This window comes from Theobroma cacao, chromosome 7, assembly GCF_053813885.1.
Source record: "Theobroma cacao isolate CCN51 chromosome 7, ASM5381388v1, whole genome shotgun sequence".
NCBI classification, from domain to species: Eukaryota; Viridiplantae; Streptophyta; class Magnoliopsida; order Malvales; family Malvaceae; genus Theobroma; species Theobroma cacao.
Window position 1 is genome coordinate 8,021,062 of NC_142645.1, and position 24,571 is coordinate 8,045,632.

General features: G+C 35.3%; 1 protein-coding gene across 2 annotated transcripts; it reads right to left on the reverse strand.

Moving 5' to 3' along the window:
- Nucleotides 1-10,746: 10,746 nt before the first annotated feature.
- Nucleotides 10,747-14,684, reverse strand: LOC148761609 (receptor-like protein Cf-9 homolog). 2 transcript variants are annotated; one of them, XM_088808160.1, is made up of 2 exons: nt 11,445-14,684; nt 10,747-11,279 (listed from the first exon to the last, which is right to left on the reverse strand). In XM_088808160.1, the coding sequence occupies exon 1, from the start codon at nt 14,654-14,656 to the stop codon at nt 11,468-11,470; it is 3,189 nt and encodes a 1,062-aa protein (XP_088664286.1). In that variant the 5' UTR covers nt 14,657-14,684; the 3' UTR covers nt 10,747-11,279; nt 11,445-11,467. The 2 variants fall into 2 exon arrangements, with proteins under 2 accessions (XP_088664286.1, XP_088664285.1); XM_088808159.1 differs by having other exon boundaries at nt 10,747-11,350; nt 11,445-14,683.
- Between the last annotated feature and the right edge of the window lie 9,887 nt (nt 14,685-24,571).

Here is a 24,571-nt window from a genome sequence, read left to right on the forward strand (position 1 = left end):
TCAAGTAATATACGGCCCGTTCTTTCTTCCCAGCTTCATCATGTTGTCCCAATACACATCCCATAGAATTCTTGTTCACAGTAAAATACAAAATAAGAGGTTTTTCAACCGTCGGTGGCACCAACACCGGTGGATTTGTGAGATATTCTTTGATTTTATCAAAGGCTATTTGACATTCTTTATTCCACTCTCCTGGGTCTCGTTTTCGAAGCAGCTTGAAGATTAGATCACATTTGTAGGTGAGCTGGGATATAAATCGAGTAATGTAATTCAACCTCCCTAAAAATCCTCACTTCTTTTTACGTTTTGGGAGGTGGCAGCTCTTGAATAGCTCGTATCTTATCTGGGTGCACTTTAATTCCTTTTTCACTTACTATGAACCCCAACAATTTCCCAAAGGTTACATCAAAAGTGCATTTTGCAGGATTCAACTTGAGCTGAAACTTTCGTAGTCTCTCGAACAGCTTCTTGAGATTGACAGTATAATCCCTTTCTGTATGAGATTTTGCAATCATGTCATCCACATATACCTCTATCTCTTTATGCATCATATCGTGAAACAAAGCTACCATTACCCTTTGGTAGGTGGCACCTGTATTCTTCAATCTAAATGGCATTACTTTGTAACAAAACGTTCCCCACATAGTTACGAATGTTGTTTTTTCCATATCTTCGAGTGCCATCTTGATCTGATTGTAACCAGAAAAACCATCCATAAATGAGAACAAAGCATGCTTTGCTGTGTTATCCACAAGAGTATCAATATGTGGCAAAGGGAAGTTATCCTTCGAACTTGCTCTGTTCAAATCCCTATAATCGACGCACATTCGAACTTTTTCGTCCTTCTTAAGAACTAGAACTATGTTAGCCACCCATTCAGGATACTTAGCCACCTCTAAGAATCCATCATCAAATTGCTTCTTTACTTCTTCTTTAATCTTCAACAACATTTCTGACTTCATCCTTCTCAACTTCTGTTTAATAGGCTTGCAATCTGGTCTCAAAGGTAACTTGTGGACAACAATGTCAGCATTAAGACCCGACATGTCCTGATATGACCAAGCAAACACATCCACATATTCACGGAGCAGTTCTTCTAGCTTTTGCCGTTCATTAGATAACAGCGAGGTGCCAATCTTAACCTCTTTCTTCTCTTCCCCATTTCCAAGGTTAATCATTTCTATGAGTTCCTGATGAGGTAAAATCTCATTTTCCTCCTATTCCAACATTCTCGACAAATCAGGGGATAAGCCATAGTCATCCACTTCCTCTTCATTTTTCAATTCATCAACGTTCAGAATCATCTCAAAATCGATATTCAAATCGTTGTCTAGATTGTCTTCGTGTTCATTATTTAAAGACCTGCAAACAGGTAAAATTGGACACCTGTATGGGCAAGTATTTATTGGCTAAAAGAATAGATGAAAAGGAAATATGCAAAAAGGTTGATGAATTATGAAACACATTATGCATTGTCATTTATTTAAATGATGAAGGTAACAGAAAGCCCTACTCAAACAAAAAATTACTCTTAACACCCTTGGGCATAGGCATTTAGATAAAATTGTTCATTACATTTCTGAAGACTTAAAGATGATGGGCAATTCTGTGGTTGTCCAATTGCTTAGCTCTTCTCTTGGCAGTACTGGATAAACCACAGGGACCTTCTCGTTAGGTTCTTCATCTTTGATCATATGGATTGATAGCTCATCAAACATCCGTAGGACCTGACTGACCTTTGTTGGTGCTTCGAGATGAATGAAACCTGCAGAGCGAAAAGTCTCACATAAGTGCGGAATTGTCCGTTTCCTAAATTCTTCTTCTTTTCCCTCAAACTGAGCCATCCTTTTAATCTTCTTTTGAGCTGCCAATTTCCTTTTTTCTTCTTTGGTAAGCTTGTACCCCAAACCAAACCTTTCTTCATTCTTTATTGAAATCAGAAGACAGTTAATTCCTTGTAAATTCTTTCTTAACCCCAAACCGGCACGGCATCCTTTACCCACCGTCTGCTTAACCCCCATTTTAGTTACTACTGACAAACGAGGAGTCGGTATCACTTCTCTTTCCCCCACATAAGTAGCATTAACAAATTCAAAAGATCTGAAAGAGCATTTTGGGACTTCTTCTGTCTCCTCTACATAGGGAGCAGATGATGGTTGAATAGTCAGTATGTCTTCCTCCGCAGATACACTTATCAGTTGGCCCTCAGCTATGAATTTAACTTTTTAATGAAGGGAAGATGGTATGGCTCTCGCCATATGAATCCATGGACGTCCTAATAAGCAATTGTAAGACGGGGCAATGTCCATGACTTGAAATTAGACCTCAAAAATGCAAAGACTAATTTTTATTGATAATTCAATGTCCCCTACCACCTCCCTTGTAGTCCCATCGAAGGCCCTTACAACCATGTGGCTGGTTTTCATATAAGATACATCTATTGGCAACTTGGTTAAGGTAGAGCGAGGCATGACATTTAAAGCTGAACCATTGTCAACCAAGACCCTAGGTACGGTATGGTCCTTGTATTTGATGGTAATGTGAAGAGCTTTGTTACTTCCCCGACCACCCGATGAAATTTCTTCATCATTAAAGGCAATGAAATTCCCCACTGTAATGTTCCCCACAATGTGGTCCAACTTTTCCACTGATATATCTTGTGCCACATAAGCTTGGTTCAAGACTTTAAGTAGGACGTTTTCGTGTGCTTCCGAATTCAAAAGCAAGGACAACAGTGAGATGCGAGCAAGCATTCTGGTTAATTGTTCTACTACACTGTATTCACTGTATTTGATAAACTTGAGAAATTTACTCACTTCTTTCTCAGTAACAGGTCTTTTGACTTCATTGTTCGGAGCAACTACAGATTCGACAACTTGGTCCTTGGAAAAGGTATCTGCTTCCTTCAAGCCTCCATTTCCTTGTGAGGATTTCCCTTTTCCAACTCTTTCTGCTATCTCGGAGGAATAATATCGCCCACTTCATGTTATACCCCCCACACTAGTTAGATCTTCAAAAGATGCTTGGGGGGTGGATGAAATTGTGCCCAAAATATTACACTCATAATTCCATGGGACAGCCTTATCGCTCTTGTAAGGGAACGGGCTGGGGACTTCGATGGTGATACCACTTCTGATCATAGTAGGGGATGCATCATTCATTGGGTTCCTGTTTTCTTCATAGAAAATGGTGAGAGGTTTAGGTTTGTTCGTCCCAAATGAACTTGATGCCACTTCAGCTGGGGTGTCTTCATTTATGGTTCTGACCAAATTCTCTTCGGCTTCTTCATAAAATTCAATTACTGATGAATCCATCAATTCTTGCAACTTACAACGAAAGCTATCACAATCTTGAATGGAATGACCAATTGCCCCATATGAAATTTGCAAGAACAAACGAATCATGTCCTAATTTCTTCGTGTCTATGAGTTCTGGAGTGATGGCATTTATTTTGGACAACGCCTCAAACACTTTATCCATTGGCATTTGAATCTCATCGATACTCTTTTTCACCCTTCGAAACATCTCTTCATGTATGGCATTCACTGTCGATCTTCCATGGTTAGGTAAAGGATTCCCATCAACTCTTGAACTATCTTTTTTGGCAAAATTTAAAAGTCCTGCCTTAATGAGCGCTTGGACTTTATGTTTTAAAGCAATACAATTCTCGATGGAGTGCCCTTGAATTCCAAAATGATAATCACAATGCGTATTCGGGTCATACCATTTCGGGAAAGGTGGTCGGAGTGATTCTAAAGGGGTTCGAGCAAGAAGTCGATTTTCTATGAGTTGTGGCAACAATGTAGTGTAAGAGACTGAAATAGGATCAAACTTTGATTTTTTTAGGGTAGTTTTAGGTCCTCTTTGACCATGACCAGAATTATTGGTTGAAGCTACCGGTCTTGGTGGTGGAGCTTGTGGAAGAACATTGGTCTGAAACATTGGTTGTAGGGCAGGTTGATACACATATGGGTTTTGTGTGATGTTGCTTATGTTCGGATAGAAGGGTTGGTATGGGGGGTACGGATAATATAGGTTAAAGTTGTGGGCTTGCTGGCTATTGTGAGCGACTACTTGTACATCCCCTTCTTTTTTCTTGGGCGTACTCCCTTTCTTTGAGCTAGCAACTTCATGCCCTTCAATTTTCCCACTTTTTATAGCTCTTTCTATTATTTCTCCCGATAAGACCAAATCCGTAAATTTTTTTGTGGCATTGTCGATCAAGCGCTCATAAAATGGAGCTCGGAGGGTGTTTATGAACAACACAGTCATTTCCTTATCAGTGAGAGGTGGTTGAACTTGCGCTGCTATATCCCTCCACCTTTGGGCATATTCCTTGAAGCTCTCACTTTGCTTTTTTTCCATAGTTTGCAATGACAACCGATCAGGGGCTAATTCAGCCACATGCTTGTATTGGGCTATGAAGGCCCTTGCTAGGTCTTTCCAAGTCTTAATACGATTTCGATCTAACTGTACATACCACCGAGCAGCTGACCTAGTCAAGCTATTTGGAAAAAAATGGATCAGTAGCTTGTCATCATGAGATTGTGCAGCCATCTTCCGATAATACATAGTAATATGTGCCATGGGACACTTTGTTCCATCATATTTTTCAAATTATGGAACTTTGAACTTGACCGGGATCAATACATCCAGCACTAAGCATAGCTCGGTTGCATCCATGGTACCGAACCTATCAACTCCTTCGATAGCACGAAGACGCTCTTCCAACAAATAGTACTTTTTTTTATCTTTTTCATTTTCTCCTGTTTATGATGACTCCTTTCTTAGCTTTTCTTGCTCTTTTGGATCATCTAAATCTGGGACGTGTATTGGTTCAACAGGATTTATCCCAAAATACGACCCAAATTGCCCATGAGTAGGTTGATGGCGCATCGGGGGCGGTGCATTGTAATAAACGGATGGCATCACTTGATGGTGGACCCTTTGAGAGGTTTGGGCATGTGGTGGAGTGAACCCTGGGGATAAGGTGGATCATCCCTTTGGTTTCCTATGTCTTGAGCTGATGGATTTTCTGACGGAGCTGGCTTTTCGATCACTTTTTTTCCTTTACTGAAACTCATCATCAATTCCATCATCTTTGCTAACTGTTCTCTCATTTCTTCCTGAGCTCTTTCCATTCTATCCATTCGCTCTCTTTGTTCTTCTTCCATCATTGCTCGTCGACGCGTATTATGAACACGTTGGTCACTTGGGTTAGGTGGTCGAGCTATTTTTGGAACCTTATTGTAATAATAAACATGAATTAGATGCGTATTCGATGCATGAATGAAAAAATGAACCCATTATCTTTATTTTTAGAAAATACTTATTGTCATGAAATGATGATTTATGCATGTATGAATGATTATGTACTAAAAGTATTTGTCACATGACACCCAACAACAAAGTCATCCATTGCATAAGATATTGTCTTTGATTACAACTCAGGAGTCATCTAGAAATATTCGTCAATTTTATTATAATGGCTATACACCTCATCTAAATACTTAATCAATTGTTGCTCTTGTTTTCCAATTGGAAAGACCTAGCTCCTTAATACGTTTGTCTTCCAAGCCATGCTTCTCACCTTGTAAGCCACCTCCCTCATTTGCCAAACCAAGTAATTCATATGGTCGTGTTTCTCCATATAAGCTTGTTTGTAGGATTCACCCCACTCTCGAATTCTGGTGCTCTGTTGCTTGAGGCGTTCATATTCCTGTTGATAAGTCGTCATGACCCCTTCAAGCTCTTCATACTCCTGTCTTAGTAATTGGATGGACTTTTGTTGGAATCGCACTTGATTTCTTAGTCCATCATTGTATGCTTGAAGTTCATTGCCTCGATTTTCTCTCACTTGTATTTGAAGTTCACTGGTTGTGGCAGAAAACTTATCATTCAAGCTCTCATACTTCCCTTTTATTTTTCGGACCTTCTTTCTTTGTTCAATTACTTCTTTTTTCATTTTCTCACACTCTTTTTGGAGGTCTTCATACTGTTGCTTCCAACTGGCATTTTTGGCTTTGGACTTCTTTCGAGCCAACTCACTTTCTAGCATAGCGTCTCATGGTTCTGGATCAACTGGGCCACGCAGTGCATCTTCTTTCGGACATACCACATCCTTAACTTGTTGGTCATGCCATATCTGATATCCGGTAGTCACTTCATCGGTGTACCTCCCTTGATCAACTCGGCTAGTTTTCTTCCAAGCTTGCGCAATCTCCTCAATCCTTTTCAGAAAACTCGGCTCTCCAGAAGCAAATTCCAAAGTATTAAGTCGGTGTGTCATCGGCACAAACTGCTCTGACCCAAATTGTCTTCTCACCATAATTAGGGCGTAGCTGATTGCTCCCCATGGCCCTATTAACGGTACCCATGGTTCATTTCCGTATTTGTACAAGATCGGGTGATGCGGCATCCATGGAGCTCTCCATGTTACTTTCACACTCATGAGTTCCCGAAGTCTAGAGATCCATTGCTCCTTAGTCCTATTTTCTGGTCATTCACTCTTACAAAATTCTCTGATAAGGGCAGTTCACGGATGAAATGGCTTCTTGAACTTCTCGACCTTGCATTCAAAATGACTTACCATCCAGATGGAAAGAAGCTGTGCACATCCCACAAATCGTCCTTCCCCCTTTCTTCGACAATAATTCAATGATTTGAGAGTTTCTGCTAGAATAGAGGGTGAAGGGTTGGCCTTGTTGATGACTTGCTCGAAGAAATCTATAATTTCGACCTCTATATGTCCCAAGACTTTGGGAAAGATCACTCGCCCATAAATTCCCAAGGCCATCACAAGCTGTCCTTGCTCGGTGTCCAGATGCTTCATGATATAGCTACGTAGGAAACTCCATAGGATACATTCATTGTCCCCTTTTTCCTTAGGTTTTGGTCGACTTCCGTCAGGGTAATACCCATCATCTTGGCTAACTTTCGCCTGTGTCCGGTCTTTTGTCCTCTCCAATATATCTTGTCCGGATTATCAAGGTTAATTTGTAAGAGAGCCGAGTACTCTTCGATTATGGGGACCATATCCACCTTATTAAACATGAAACACCTATATGACGGATCCCAAAATTGCACAATGGCCTTCAACATTTGTTCATCAATCTGCATCTTAAGGAGTTGAGCTATGTGGCCATATTTCCTATCGAAATTCGCCCGAGTGGTGGCCCCCCACTTATCCCATATGTCGAGCAAATCGGTGAAGTCATTTTGTTTAAGATCAAGATGGACCCTATCAAGTAGTGATGAGATATGATCTTCTGACAAGCAATCTCCCTCACTTTACTAGGCACTCACCATGTGCTGAGTCACTTCGTATATTCCATCGTAGCCTGAAGGTGGCCATGATGACTCCATGTATGCAATTGGATTTACTCTGTCAACGGTTGTCAGGTGACAAATCCTTTTCCTATATGCAAAATTATGATACAAACATGCATATGGCAAAAAGTTTAAGTCAGTACCGTAAACAAGAATTCCAAAAGATGAATAATTAATAACACGATACCTTTATTACTTCACGGAGAAGAATTTAGAACAAGGGGATTATGAAAATTCCTTCATGTTTACCTAGTCAAAAGGTATATTCTCACGGGTGAAGCTCTACCTAAGCAAAGACGACTCTCGATATTCTACATGCTGAGTTTGGGTTGAAAATGGAGCTAAAGGTTCCCAAATCGCTCCTCACTGTCGCCCACACGGGCTAGTAAGGCACCCCGGTCCTCACCCATTACAGGTTTCAAATGGACTAGGTTTGATCTGAGTGGGAATCTTCACTAGCCCATGTGGAGGTTATCACCTCACGAGAGCGTAGCTACTTAACTCCCTCCTAATTAAGGACAAAGCCCGAGTGGAAGGCTTATGCATGAATGCAAGATGTGTAGTGTGTGAGAAGGAATATACTGACCTTGGACCAATAATTTCACATTCCCCTTATCCTCAATTTCCCGCAATTATTAAAAACAATGAAGTAATAATAGCAAAATAATTGAATGCATTAAACAAAAATATGCAAAATTGATGCTAGGGAAAACAACAAATTATTTAAAGCTTAAGATAACTTATGATTAATTAATGGCTTGACTCTCGATGTCCCCAGTGGAGTCGCCATCTGTCGTAACGTGCGGGTCCGGGAACCTGTCAGCCAAACGTCGACGAAAATAATGTGGTGTGGGAGTCGCCACCAATCTTTTTTATCTAGGTGTGATTGGTCATCTATTAACCCGATTCTAATCGACGAAGTCCTAAATTAATTTTAGGTCCGTCGAAAGAACGAGAACTGATCCACGTTTTTTAGAGATGGGTTCGGGAGTGCGATTACGCACGGAGAAGGGTTAGCACCTCCGTGGCGCCCGTTCCACGAACGGTACCATTTAATCTTAAGTTATCCTATTATAGCCTACTTTTGATTTAATCCCTATTTATTGACTAAAATTTTTATTAAATTGGCTGACTGAGTCTTTTATTCGGTTTTACGTATGCATGTGATGCAAGCATAAAATGATGTCATGACTTATTTACTTTAAATAATGGGATTGGCAGTCTTTATTGAAAAATTATTCGAACACTATCCCAACGCTTTGGTGAAGTTTTCAAATTTTCCTCACCTAGAGATGTCCCCGGAAGAACTCGTCTCTACAAGCTCTTCGGGGAAATCCCATCATCGGAACTCCCGCACCATTTGCAAGATAAATGTGGCATGCTATGACAGGATAAAGTGATGATGTCTACATGCACGCGTTTATTGACTTAAGCGGTTCATAATTTATCCAATAATTTATCACCTTATCACCTTATTTATATATTTATTTTGTCATTTTTTATGCATTATTTATTTATTTTATTATTATTATTATTATTTTATTTTTCTATTTTCTATTTAGATCCGTATCTTTTAATTAACATTGTTGATTAACATTTAACTTGATTATATAACTTGTCGAATAAACAATTAATTAAATTAATGGTTAACTTAATAAAAAAATTTTATGATATTTATTTGCTGATTAACTAATTACACTAACTTAGATTTAAATGTAACATTATGTAGATTTATTTTTCTTTATTATTTTAGCGACGATTATTTGAGTTAACGGGTATTGAAGTTTAGAGTTCGGATTTATCCTGACGCTTCGGTGAAAATCCGTCTCGTACTTCGTATTCAAAAGAAATACACTTAGAAAAGGTAACTTTTTACCTCTCTTAGGTGAAATTTTTCAAACGATCATTTCATTTTTTTTCTTTTTTATTCTTCTCATTTACTTACCATTATTACTATATTTATTTCTTAAAAAAAACTAAATCTATTACGAATTTTCTTTCTATTTATTTACTTATTTTAATTTTTTTTAAACCATGCATTTTACTATTATTTTTTATTATTACTATCATTATTTTTTTTTTAGCATTAAAAGAAGCATCCATAATATATATATACATATATATAAATGACTTTTCCTAATATGGTTTAAATCATAACAATAAAAAATGTAATTTATTTAACAAAATGGGCTAACCCAAAATTAATTGAAACAAGCCCAAACCAAAAAGGATGGGTTATACCTTTCTGGGCTCGGATTAGCCAAGCCTGATGGCCCGCGAAAGCCCAAATCTGCTACACCCAGTTTGCTTCCAGAGGTCCACAAGGCAGAATTCAAAACGCACCGTTTGGTGCCTGTAGAGCTGCTCAAAACGACACCGTTTAGGCTTGAACTTTCCAACTTCTGCCACTCCACTAAAACGGCACCGTTTTGTTCTCCTACACCTGGGTATAAAAACCCCTTTTTTGGTCTTTTCTATTCATTTTCAACTTTCATTTTCTCTTTCTAGTCGGCCCCTCTCTCCGCCTTCTCTCTAGAAGACCTTCTCTCTCTTTCCCCTTCTCGTCGGCCGGCACCTACTTTTCTCTATCTTCCCTTCACCGATCGACGACTTCTCTTTGCTCTCTACCGTCGGCCAACTCCCTCTCTTCTCTTTCTATCACCGGCTCCAAAACTCTCTCCTCTCTTCCCTACGTCGACAGCCAAAACTCTCTCTTCTCTTTTTCACCGCCAGCCGAACACCCACACAGATCAACTCCCTCTCTTCTCACCCACTACCCGAACCCCCTTTTGTTCAAACACTGATTTTTTGGCTTTCTTTTCTTTGGTTCTTTTCTGATTGCCTTTTTTGATTTTTTTTGTTTTTCTTTTTGTGGCTAGGTCGCTTGCTGCTGGTAGATTTAGGATTTTTTGATCTCTAGTTTTCTTGGTTGTCCCCCCTTTTGGTTTTGCATGTTCGATTTTTAACAGTTGGGTTGTCAAAAAATTTGGATAACTCAGCAATGGGGTTCTAGCACGAAGGAGTTGGTAGCCAGAGCCCCATCATTCAGGGTGGTTGGGGGAAGAGATGGCTAGGCATACGCCCAACCACTCCTCTCTTTTATATATATATATATACATATATATATATTATTTTATTTTATTATATTTTTTATTTTGATTTATTTATATGACAAATATTGATTCATGAATTAGATATGAAAATTTTTTGGTATTGTCTAAAATTTTAAAAGCAATGAATTAATCTTTAAGAAGTGAGATCATTGGCATCAAAACTAATTGTACGACCTTATTAATAAATTATAGCAACTTTTCAAAAAAAAATGCAATGAGACGAATTTTTTGAAGAATTCAAAATAAAAAAGTAACTTATTTAGATAAGGAAATGCATAATTATACAATTAACACTATATTCCAGTCAATGTTCATTGAATCAATTACATAATTTTGGTTTAAAGCAAATAGCAATAACAACCAAACCAAGATGAATCAAAAAAGATATAAAAGAAAAAGAAAAATTACCTGTCTATGAATCAAATCACCACGTAAAGAGTAAACCAACATGAACCCTCAGGGGGTCCCAACTGTAATCACTTTAATCTCATCGAAAAATCTTCGCAGGAGATGCAGCCGACAACCGTCAAGTGATGGTGGCTCCGTTTCGACATCGGCACCGGGCTTCGGCTCTCGTCTCTTGGCAACTGAGATTACGGATCGGAAAAGAAGGAATTTTGTATGGGAAAGGAAAGTCGGTAACTTAGCGTGGGGTCCAGTGTACAGTTGTGAACAAAATTCAGAAAATTAATTAAAAAAATAGTAAAAAAAGCATTGGAACATATTTAATTAGTCTTTTAAATTACAACATTTTCAATACAAATCCTAAATTCACTAAAAAAAAAAAAAAAACCTTCTGCAGAACTTGTATTTTCCATGTAAAACTTCAGATAAAAGCTGCTGAATATGTAAAGTAAAAGCCAGATGTTAGACAAGCAGGGTGCATTAGATTCAGTACGAAAGCCACCCTGACAAGTAGAAAAAAAAAGAAAGTAAAAATCAATTGTAGATTACAAAAGCAATGAGAACTTTGTTGTAATTCTACTTTAGCAAAAAACTCACCTATGCATGATCTGGATGTAGTGCTAGTTTCTTCTTCCTTTGTTTCTGCGAATCCACTTTGTAACATAATTTTGCCAATCTCTCTCAACCAGTCTGATAAACCACCATGGTCTTCCTGTTGTGAATACAATGTATCCCGTGCTTAATCCTAACACCACTCCACATCCATAGCCCATCATTACAACTTTCCAAATAAAGGCTATTTCAGAACCTTCATCTTCCTTAACCATTGGTACCGGTGGTTTTGGTTCAGGGTTGCTGCATTGCTTTGACAGTGGGAGGCCACACAATCCCAAGTTACCACTGTAAGAATCATTCTCAAAAGTATTAAATTGCTTCCCATGGGGAATTGGTCCCACAAGATCATTTTGTGAAAGATTTAACACTTCAAGGAATGTTAAATTCGTCAATTGAGAAGGAATTCTGCCACCAAGCTTGTTTGACGAGAGATCCAATGATTCAAGTGCTACCATATTTCCGAAAGATGGTGGGATAGGACCGGTCAAGTTGTTGTTAGACAAGTTGAGTGCTTGAAGCCAAATAAGTTCTCCGAGCTCCTCAGGAATTTGTCCATTGAATAAATTGTTCGAAAAATCTATGAGTGTAAAAATGGTTAAGGTTTTCACCAACTCAATCTCCAATCTTTTTGTTGTTATATTCACAGGAGTTTGGTGATAGTCATAAGCATACATAACTTGAGCATTCGGATTCTTGTATAAGAATGACTCTGAAGATCCGTCTTTAGGTGCATCTTTCATTGCTCTCAAATTTTGGAAGAATTTTGTTGGCAAGGGGCCAAGGAGCTCATTATGTGAGAGATCAATTATTTGCAATGCAGAAAAGTTAGAAGAAGCTATAGAATTTGGCATGGGACCATGCAATCTATTGGATCGCAAAATAAGAACTCGCAACCTTGGAAGTGAACTTAACCAATAGGGAAAGGTATCAGTTAACTTGTTGTTCCTTAAATTCAAAACTTCTAAAGAACTACAATTTGCCAAGGATCGCGGCAGTAATCCTTCCAATTGGTTGTCATTGAGGAGAAGATTTCTCAACATATTATTTGTAAAAGAATTAGGGACTTTGCCATAAAAATTATTCATCTCCAAATTCATGATCGTGAGAGCATAGCTGAAATTTCCAAGACAATCTGGAATAGTTCCAATCAAGTTATTTCTAGATAAATCAAGAACCATAAGCGAACTCCAATTGCAAATCAATTGAGGGATATTTCCGGTCAATTTATTCTTCGAAATTAAGAATACAACCAAAACTTGTGTTAGATTTGGATTTTGAAGATTCAAGCACGTTGAGAGAGTTGGCCCTTGAAGCATGTTGGACTGAAGGTCAAGAACTTGAATATTCTTTCCGGCTGGAAATTGCTCCAAGGTGGTCAGAAAGTTGTAAGAAAGGTTCAACACACTCAATTGTTCCCACCCTTCTGCTTCCCATTTGGAAATTCTACCATGGATCTTGTTATTGGAAAGATCTAAAAGCTCCAAATTTGATGTTCGAAAGAAACTTGGGAATTGTGTTATGCTACAAGAAGAGAATGACACTCTAAAAAGCTGAGGGAAGGAATAGTTAACATCATTTTCGCTTGCGCTTAATGATAGTAAACTATTATTTGAAAGAACAAGATGGGTAAGATTTTTGAGTTTTGCAAGCATATTTGACTTGATGACACCACTCAAGTTGTTTGAGGAAAGATCAAGCGTTTCAAGGCCCACAAGATCAAAAAAAGAATTCGGCATTGATCCATGAATGTCATTAGAACTCAAATCAATATATTCAAGAGAATTAGGCTTCTGAATTTGGTCAATTGGACCGGTGAGCTTGTTATAGCTGAGATCTAACCTTCCCAAAGATGGCAAAGTAAACAGCCAAGATGGTACTCCACCACTTATAAGGTTATTGGATATGCTAATATCTCCTAGCAATTGAAGCTCACTAACATGATTTGGCAGGGAACCTTCTAATCGATTATATGACAAATCTAGATGGGTAAGATGTGTGAGGTTGAACATAGTTGATGGAAGTTGACCACTAAAATTACAGGAATCAAATGACAAAAAAGTCAATTTATTAAGGGTTCCAAAAGCATCAGGAATCTGTCCTCCAAAATCATTTCTTGTAAAATCTAGGAAGATGATTTGAGTCAGATTTCCAAATGACGAGGGAATTGACCCTCTAAAACGGCAAAAGGAAAGGTCCAACAACTTAAGGGCATTACTCAAGTTTGTCTTAGGGAGATAACCTGTGAGATTTTGATTCCAACCTAAATCTATGTGCTGGAGGTATGAAAGGCTAAAAACTTCACTTGAAAGTTCTCCATCTAGTCGACAATAATTAAGACTCAAATGTTCCAGAGATGAAGTCAAGTTCATAAAGGAAGGAAGTGCAACATCAGACATATCTACAGAGTCAAGGATAAGGTTTCTTAATTCAGTTAAGTTGCGTGCAAGCATATCAAAACCTTGGCTATCAAATCTCAAACCATTCCTTGAAAGATCGAGTGAAATCAATTTTGACAGGAGACTGATTTCATGTGGGATTAAGTCAGAGAATGAATTAAAAGAGAGATTAAGATGGGTCAAACTCACAAACTGATGAAATAACTGCGAAGAGATAGAGCCATTGAAATTGTTGTGAGCAAGGTTGAGTCGTTGGAGTCCTTGAAGTTGGAAGAGGCTGCTGTTTTCAAGAAGAGAGCCATCAAGGTAGTTGAAACTGAGGTCGAGCCACTGAAGTCTTTGAAGGTGGAAGAGGCTGCTGTTCGCGGGGAGAGTACCGTAAAGGCAGCTGTTACTGAGGTTAATGCCAATGACATGACCCGTCACCATGTGGCAACTGACTCCATCCCATGAACAGCAATCTGAGCTTTCATTCCAAGAATTTGTCCTAGGGTAAGAAGAAAATGTCCCACAATAATCATACAGAGAAATGGTGTTTTTGAATTCGAGCAAGGCAGCTCTCTGTTCTGGGAGGCACAAATGAGGTGAATGAAGAGATAAGGAAGGGAAACTCAATGAAAAATGGAGCTGGAAATACAAGAGCACTAAAAGCAGGCAAAGGATTTGGTACAACATCCTAATTAACCTTCCCATATTTTTTCGAGAAAAAGGCAAAGTTAGGGAGGTGAAGTTGAAAATGATCTGTGTCTGAGGCCGAGGGACATAAAAATAGAAGAAGCAGTGGACAAGTGGAGACATCTCTTTTTCAAGTCAATCAACAAGTCTTTTGAGTTGTTTTCCATTAATGCATTCGAGTCAAGTCTTCTCAACATGAAATAATTCACTCATTGTGTTGAGAAATTTCAACAGCACAAGTGTTAGTGCGTGGAATTAAAACTCAATTAATGGAATAAAAGAAGAAGTGTTGGTGCCGTGTTAGAATGAACAGCATGAAACTGAACAGCGTTGAATCTTATCCCATTTGAGACGTTAGTAGGATTTGTTTATTTTCTTATTGGGATAAAGCTAATTAGACCCAAATTTCATGATCGAAATCCAAGTGGAAAACAATTGATCTTAGAATTGCAACCAATTCTATTTTTTTTCTTATATTTTTGTTTTTACTGTTTTAACTCACCTGACTTGATAATAAAATTAAAAATTTATTGAACAAAGGAATTTTATGTTCAATTTTCCTAGCATAAAAACGCAGCCTCAAAATCATTTTCGTTTGTACTATTTAACTCACATGAGGTGATAAAAAAAATTAAAAATTCATTGAATAATTCACAATTGAAATCTATCAAATTGGGTCAAGTCAGTGAGCCACCCAACCCATGGATAGGTCTACTGCCGTGTTTATAGAGAGGAAAAACATGAATCATATCGAGTGTTGTGATTCCTATTTGAAGACACATTCAAATTCAATCCCTTGCATACAGCTGTTTCTCAATAGATTGGACGTAGTCTTCACTCAACAAAGTTAATTAATTGTTATATGAACCCTTAGCTTACGTTAATCCCTTTTCTTACGTATGAAAATATAAATATATATGTAATTTTTGAATAATTAATTCAATAATAAGGATCAAATTAATTTGTACTTCGACCCTTTCATCCTTATTCTTTTCGTGCATAACAAAAAATTATTAAATAGACCATTTTTATTATGTCATCCATAAATTTGATAAATTATAATGCAAAATATGAATTCATGCATGCTCACACGACAACTTTTGATTACTTATTACATCAAGCTGAAATATGAGATTAGGAGAACCTATCTAATAATTTAATTTAATGATGCTTATTGATGTATGACTGATGCTCATGTAATTTTTAAGCATTGAAACCAAGAGGAAGAAATGAAAAGGGAAATAGTGACAGAAGATGAAGAGGGGCAATTCACAAGGGAATATCAAACAAGATGGGCAAAGTGCAGTGTTACAAAGGAAAGGCTTGAAGCGTGTTGACTGTTGTCTGCATGCATGTTAAAATCATACCATAAATACTTTTGTCCGCATTGACCCTTAACAACTTGAGCAAAGGGTCATTGTATAGCTTTCGAGAGTGAAGACTACGTCCACTCTTTTGAGAAAAAATTGTCCTTGAATGACTTTTAAATAGGGTATTCAATGTGTGCCCTTAAATGTATTTAAGTATTTAATTTAATAATAATTATATAAACAAGAAACACAGTAAAGAGAGAAATGCACAGAGCCTAGTGGTGTTAATATGAGATTACTGCATCAAATTGAAAATGAAAAGCCAAGTATAACAGTGTTTGTATAGGAGTAGAAAATGTTAACCACTGCCCGACCCATCAAAAGTGAGTTAGAATAAGGTTGATGCTAATACAGTGCCCAATACAACATATACTTTCATTTATAAAGTGTAAAATATATAAATACAACATTTTCTTAGTATAAAACAAGCACAATTACTTATTTTTTGATGTCGAATGTTGATGTAGAACCTTATATTCAATTTAATTCATAATTGCATTTTGATGGATTATTTGAAAAAATAAAATAAATTGAGAAACCATAAAGACTCGATAACTTTTGTGAAGCTGACAGAAACAATAAAACAGAGCTCTCTTGCTGGTTCTCGCCTTTGTGAAGCTGCACCGTTCAGACTTTCTGTCAGGTTGTGCTCCAAGCGGCATGGCCACCTTTGGGACTTGTGGCGCGGGTTGATAGCTTTGTTAACGATTGTTGTGATTTTGGTTCTTCTTATTTGGTTGTATCATATGGTTGTTCTTTTACAATGGTTTTTTTTTTCTGATTGTGCCTCGTTGTTCTGTTTGAGGCAACTTTTTTGTTTGCTGCTATGCTCACTTTTTGTGTTAGAGCAAGCAACCCTTCTGCTAACTTGTTGTAGTTTAGGAGGATGGATTGTGAATCTGTGCCGCAATGATTTTTTTTGCGGTCTCTTTTGTAAATGTACAGGTTCTCTTACCCGGACCAATTCATAGTGTCATGGAAAGTCTCTTGTTAATTAGCAAGGGACTTGGAATGAAATATGATGATTGAGACTACTAAAATCAATTTTTTTAAAAAAAAATATTATGTCATTGTGTCTAACTTTTATAAGTGGACATGTTTATCGATCTGCTTAAGTTTAGTAGTAAGAAATTATTTTTATTAGGATAATGGATTTTATGGATGTTATTTATGTAGAATTTTATTATATTTTATGATATTATTATCTTATTATAAATTTTTTATGATTATTGATTTTAAATTTGAATAATAAAACTATATTTTAATTGTAAGTTTTTAATTTAATTTTATATTAATTATGTTACGTGTTAAAAATTAAATCGTTTTATAGTATTTTTAATCATGTTGTGACGTATAAAACTTAAAACTCGACACTTTTAATAAATGTGCTAATTATGCCGAGTCATATTACATGATTATTATACATATTCGTATATGTGTTTTAGATACTAACACCGATTAGTTAATCATGTCGTATTCATGTTTACTTATAAAATTGTTAATATTCTACAATATAATTAAGATACAGAGACACAAATTGTCAAATCCAATTTACCTATAAAAAATTATTTTTCGATTACCAAATGAACCTTAATTACTTGCTACATTGCTACATGAAACTGACATATATGCTAAGAAAAACCAATCTAATGATTTATAGATTGTTATTGATATGTGACTCATGCTAATAGTAATTTTTAAGTATTCAAACCAAGAGGAAGAAATGAAGATAGTGACAGAAGATGAGGAAGGGGAATTCAAAAAGGAAATTAAACAAGAAGGGCAAATTACCTTGTTAGAAAGAAAAGGCATGAAGCGTGTTGACTGTTGTATGCATACATGTTAAAATCATACCATATGGACTTGTCTGCATAGACTCTTAACCTGAGCTAGTTAAGGGTCATTGTATAGCTTTTTGGGAGTGAAGAGTGAAGACTACGCCCACTCTTTACTATCCTTGAACGACGTATAATTAATGGTTCAATGCGTGCCCTTAAATACTGAATGAAAAAAAAATATTTAAGTATTTAATTTAATGATAGATATATAAACAATAAACACGGTAAAGAGAGAAATGCACTGTTTGAGATTACTGCATCAAATTAAAATCAAAGGCCAAGTATAACACTGTTTGTATAGGAGAAGAAAATGTCAACCCCAACCCCACCCATCAAAAGTGAGTTAGAATAAGGTTGATGCTAATACACCCAATACAAAAATAATTACTTTTGAATGATCAACATATACTTTCTTTTATATAGTGTAAAATATATAAATGCAACATTTTCTTAATAAAAAAGCACAATTACTTATTTTTTGATAATGGATGTTGATGTAGAACATTATTTTCAATTTAATTCATAATTTCATTTTGATGGATTATTTGAAAAAATAAAATAGATTAAAGACTCGATATGGTTTTAATTCTACCTCAACAGCTATATTGAAATGATTGTGATTAGGTTTTTAATTATATTTTTAGGAAAACGAGTTGTTGAAGCAAAGAGAGATAAGTAAGCTCACACTTTGTTTATTCTGAAATTATCGTATATGTAGGTTTCTTTAAATGAATTAAATATATTTTATTATTTTTGGTCTATGAAAATAAGGTCAAGTGTATGATTGTTTTTTATTTTGATTTATTTATATGACAAATATTGATTCATGAATTAGATATGAACATTTTTTGGTATGTTCTAAAATTTTAAAAGCAACGAATTAGTCTTGAAAAAGTGAGATAATTGACATCAAAACTAATTGTACGACCTTATTAATAAATTATAGTAACTTTTTTAAAAAAAAAATAGCAATGAGACGAGTTGTAGTAGTTAGTGGATGATCTCACTAACGAATTATAATAATGAGCTTATCATCTCACTAATTGGTTAAATATGATGATTCTTTAATTGTTTTGAAAATATGATTAATTGAACTATTATTAAATTATTTATATAATATACTGAAATCAATGTTTTATGTGGTATATCATATATGTGACTATATTTGCTGAGTTGTTCTTTATCATTTTGTCAGTGATTTCTGCATCAACAAGACCCATACTTATTAACATTCCATAACTGGTAAGGTAATCATCCTTAAGAGTTTCCTATAACTTTTGAATCTCTCTTTGGTTTCCAATCCCAAAAACGAGAATGTGGTTCTTGAAACCACTTTTGAAGTATACTTTACATTACCAGAGTGGAGTCATCGAAGTTAGTCAAACATGTCTAAAATATACACAAATCTAATGCTTTGCTTCAGCATCATGTAAACATGCATGGTTCTTGCCATATTCCAGAATAACTATTACACATTTAAACAAGGAATCACCTGAATATCAGATCTATCAAAAGGAGCAATTACAGCAGGTATGACAACACAGACCTCCTCTGAACATATATCTTGTGTCACATCTTTTTTAACTTTAGAATGCATCTTGGATATACATCTAAAATCCAATATTAAACAAATGAGTTCACATGCAACCTAATAATTTTAGATAAAACTCATGTTAACATAACAAGACTTCATTCAACTCATCAGTTAAAAAAACACATACAACCTACAAGTTTACAAAAAAATCTACAAACACACCAATTATGTTCGTTTCAGTTTGCACTTTCTACAATTATATCATCCTTTGAAGTTAAAACTTTTAGGACAGAAGCTTAATTTGCATGAAGTTGAAATATTAAATTGACGGTAAAATTAAAAAACTAAACACATGATTAAATCCAGCATTCTATAAATTGAAATTTATCAAGCTACAATTTTTATTGTTGCTCTACTACTTGTTTTTGGAAGCAAATACAAAAAAAAAAAAAGCAATAATTTATAAAGAATTAAAAATAAAAATGTAACTTTTTTACATAAGGAAATGCATAATTATACTTTTATATGAAGTAATTATCTTTATAATTAACATTATAATCAATTACATAATTTTGCTTCAAAGCAGCCTTTGAAGCAAATAGCAATAACAACCAAACCAAGCTCCAAAAAGATAAGAAATTAACAAAAAAATTACCTGTCTATGAATTAAATCATTACAACAAATGTTACTGTTTTTGTCCGATTGATTTTTTATATTAAGTTTCATTCTGTTCATGAAATGCTAATGTTATTTGGATAATGTTGAAGCAAGAACATGAGTGCAAGGGATGTCATATGCAAGAATATAAGCGTTACTTTTATCAATTAATTGAAGTAACTTTTTTTTCTGTAAATACATAAAAGAATTATTGAGTCTTAAGAAAAAGAAGTAACTCTCTCCAATCTTTTTTTTTTTCTTTTTATTTTGAAAAAAAGAAACCATATCTTCAAGCCTAACTTTTTAAATGTGGAAATATATGCACTTAATTATATTGAGTCAAATACTAAAATACCATAAAAAATTATTACAAATTCAGCATACAAAATGTGAATTCATACATGCTAACATGATAACTTTCAATTACTTGTTACCTCAAGCTGATATATATGATTAGAAGAACCTATCTAATAATTTAATTTATGGATGCTTATTGATGTATGTATGACTGATGGTGATGTAATTATTAAACATTTAAGCCAAGAGGAATAAATGAAAAGGGAAATTAAAAAAGATGGGCAAATTGGCCGTGTTAGAAAGGAAAGGCATGAATGAAGGGTGTTGGCTGTTGTCTGCATTGCATACATGTTATAATATTTGCACCATATAGACTTGTCTGCATTGACCCTTAACTTGAGCTGAGGGTCATTGTATAGCTTTTGGGAGTGAAGAGTGAAGACTACGTCCGACCCTTAACTACTTGAGCAAAGGGTCATTGAATAGCTTTGGAGAGTGAAGAGTGAGGACTGCGCCCACTCTTTTCAGAAAAAAACTGTCTTTGAATGACTTTTAATAGGTCATTCAATGTGTGCCCTTCAACGTATTTAAGTATTTAATTTAATAGTAAATAAACAAGAAACACAGTAAAGAGTGGTGTAAGAATGAGATTACAGCATCAAATTGAAAATGGAAAGCCAAGTATAACGGTGTTTGTATAGGAGTAGAAAATGCCAACCCCTGACGAATGCTGAGTGAGAGAGGAAGAGGCGGCGCATAAAAGTGAGAGAATATGAATGAATTCACATTACAGAAAAAGCTGTTATACAACCGTATTTATACATAGGTTCTCTGTTGATAAGAGGGAAAATAAAGAATAACTAACTCTAAACTAACTAATGATTATGCTTTCAATTAATTTTTAAACATTAAAAATTCTATTAATAAAACGGTGCACTTTGTTGTGGCTGTGAAGACATTTTATTGAAACTGTGCGTATCGTCTTTCTGCTCTTGTCTTCTCTGCTTCAAACCCGAACCTCCTATCCTCTGTATAAGTATCTAGTATGCAGGTCTTATTTAATCAGCTGTGTTTAATACTCCCCCTCAAGAGGAGGAGTGAATATCATGAACACTCATCTTGCCCAATAACTTGTAGAACTGTCTTGGCTGTAAAGCCTTGGTGAAGATGTCTGCAATCTGTAATTGAGTTGAAATGTGTATAGGCTTTATTATCCCAGCCAAGACCTTTTCACGCAGAAAGTGGCAATCCATTTCTATATGTTTTGTCCTCTCATGAAAAACTGGATTTTTACTAATGTGTATTGCAGATTGACTATCAGAGAAGAGGCTTACTGCTTCCTTGTGAGAGATTCCAAAATCTGCTAAAAGATATTGCAACCAAATAATTTCACAACAGGTTGAAGCCATAGACCTGTATTCTGCTTCTGCTGAACTTCTAGCCACTACGGTTTGTTTCTTCGATTTCCAACTTACAAGAGAATCTCCAATGAAAATTCCAAAGCCTGTGATTGATTTTCGTGAGTCAGGAATTTTCGTGAGTCAGGACACCCTGCCCAATCACTATCAGAGTAGGTTGAAACTTTCAGGTTAGACTTCGACTTCATTAGGATGCCTTGGCCTGGTGCCCTTTTAAGGTATTTCATAACTCTGTAAGCTGCCATGAAATGTTCACCGCTGGGTTTATCCATGAATTGAGATAAGACTTGCACTGCATAGGAAATGTCAGGTCTAGTAAAGGTTAAATACAACAATTTACCTACTAGTTGCCTGTATTTGGTAGCATCATGTAGTTTTTGCCCATCTTTGGTCTTGCTCAACTTATGATTATAGTCAATGGGAGTGCTCACAGGTTTGGTTCCAAGTAGACCATGCTCTTCCAAAAGATCTAGGATGTATTTTCTTTGGCATATGGATATTCCTTCTGGAGATCGAGCAATTTCAAGACCCAAGAAAAACTTGACTTTACCAAGATCTTTGAGTTTAAACTGTGAACTCAAAAATCCTTTGACATTGAATGCTACCTGAGCTGAGGTACTTCCTATCAAAATGTCATCAACATAGACTAAAATTGCCACAAAGCCCCACTGTTTGTCTTCATGGTAAATAATGAATAGTCTGATGTCAACTGTGTGAATCCAAACTGCAGAATAGAAGCAGTGAGTTTAGCATTCCACTGTCTCGATGCTTGTTTGAGTCCATATATGGACTTGTGAAGCTTGCAAACCAATTTTGAACTTGTTTGATACTCCCCCTGGACAAAATACCCCTGTGGTAGTTCCATGTAAACCTCTTCTTCAGGGGGACAAAATACTCCCCCTGGACAAAATAACTAACTCTAAACTAACTAATGATTATGCTTTTAACTAATTTTTAAACATTAAAAATTCTATTAATAAAACGGTGCACTTTGTTGTGGCTGTGAAGACATTTTATTGAAACTGTGCATATCCTCTTTCTGCTCTTGTCTTCTCTACTTCAAACCCGAACCTCCTATCCTCTGTACAAGTATCTAGTATGCAGGTCTTATTTAATCAGCTGTGTTTAATAACCCCAGCCCCACCCATCAAAAGTGAGTTAGAATAAGGTTGATGTTCATACAGCCACTACAAAAATAATTACTTTTGAATGATCAACATATACTTTCATTTGTAAAGTGTAAAATATATAAATACAACATTTTCTTAATAAAAGCAAGGGCAACAATGGATGTTGATGTAGAACATTATTTCAATTTAATTCATAACTGCATGTTGATGGATTATTTGAAAAAATAAAATAAATTGAGATGCCATGAAGACTCGAGATGGTTTGAATGAAAATAACTTATTGAAGCAAAGAGACTTAAGTAGAACCTCACACTTTGCTTGTTTTGTTTATTTTAAAACTATTGTCTAAATAATTTTTTTTAAATGAATTAAATATTGTCTTATTATTTTTTTATATGAAAATAAAGTCAAGTATATCATTATTTTTTATTTTAATTTATTTATGTGACGAATATTGATTTATGAATTAGATATGAAATTTTTTATTCTGTTCTAAAATTTTAAAAGCTACAAATTAACCCTTGAGAAGTGAGATAATTGACCCCAAAACTAACTGTACAACCCTGTTAACGAGTTATGGTACTTTTTTTTTTTTTTTTGTTTTTGGAAAGTGAATTTATTGGCACTAAGCTGCCATACCATATAAACTCTCTAGACTTTTTGCTAACGAGTTATGGTACTTAGTGTATAATTCCGTTAACTAGTTATAATAGTTAGCATATTATCTCACTAATGGATTACAATAATTAACATAAGGTTCTATTAACGGATTATGATAGTTAACAAAGGATGCTACTAACAAATTATGATTAATAATAAAATCATGAGAATGATGATATGATCTTGTCATAGGTTATAGTAGTGACCGTAATCAAATTAGATGATGAAACTTTGTGAGTTTTAAAAATTGAATTTATAATTTGCATGATACAATATTTGAATTATGATATTTATTTATTAATAATTTGATTTTGTTTGAAAACATGAGTTATTGAAATAATATTGAATGATTTATATAAATATATTGAAATCAATACTTGACGTGGTTGTGGGAAAGGGGCAATGTTAGGGAGGTGAAGCTGAACATGAGCTGTGGCTGAGGCCCGAGGGACATAAAAATACAAGCAGTGGACATCTCTTTTTCAAGTCAATCAACAAGTCTTTTGAGTTGTTTTCCATTAACGCATTTAAAGTCAAGTCTTCTCAAATTTATTGATTGTGTTGAGAAATTTCAATAGCACAAGTGTTAGTGCGTGGAATCAAAACTACATTAATGGAATAAAAGAAAAAGTGTTGGTGCCGTGTTAGAATGCAAAAGCAAGAATCCTATCCCATTTGAGACGTTAGTAGGATTTGTATATTTTCTTATTGGGAAATGCTAATTAGACCAGAATTTCATGATCCAAATCTAAGTGGAGTAAGAAAGATAGCCTTTTTTTCCTTCTTGTTTACGAAGAGAAAAGCTCAAAAGTAAGAAATTCATGTGACATGCAAGCTGTGTGTGTGACAAAATTAAAAGAAAAACTTCAATATCATATAAAGGAGAGGAATTAGGAAATAGCTGGAGAAATTTGTAAGCATATTTTTCTCATCCTTCAGTCGCATTTTCACATTAAAAGTTAAGAGTAATATTATTTTTCCCAACAAAGAATAATTGACTATTTTTATTCAACTCTTTCATAGGCATCATATCACCTATAATTATTGTTATTAAGATACTAATAATATTTAATATAATACCAACTAATTAAGATCAATTAAAGAAAAAAAATTTTATAAAATAAGACATAAAT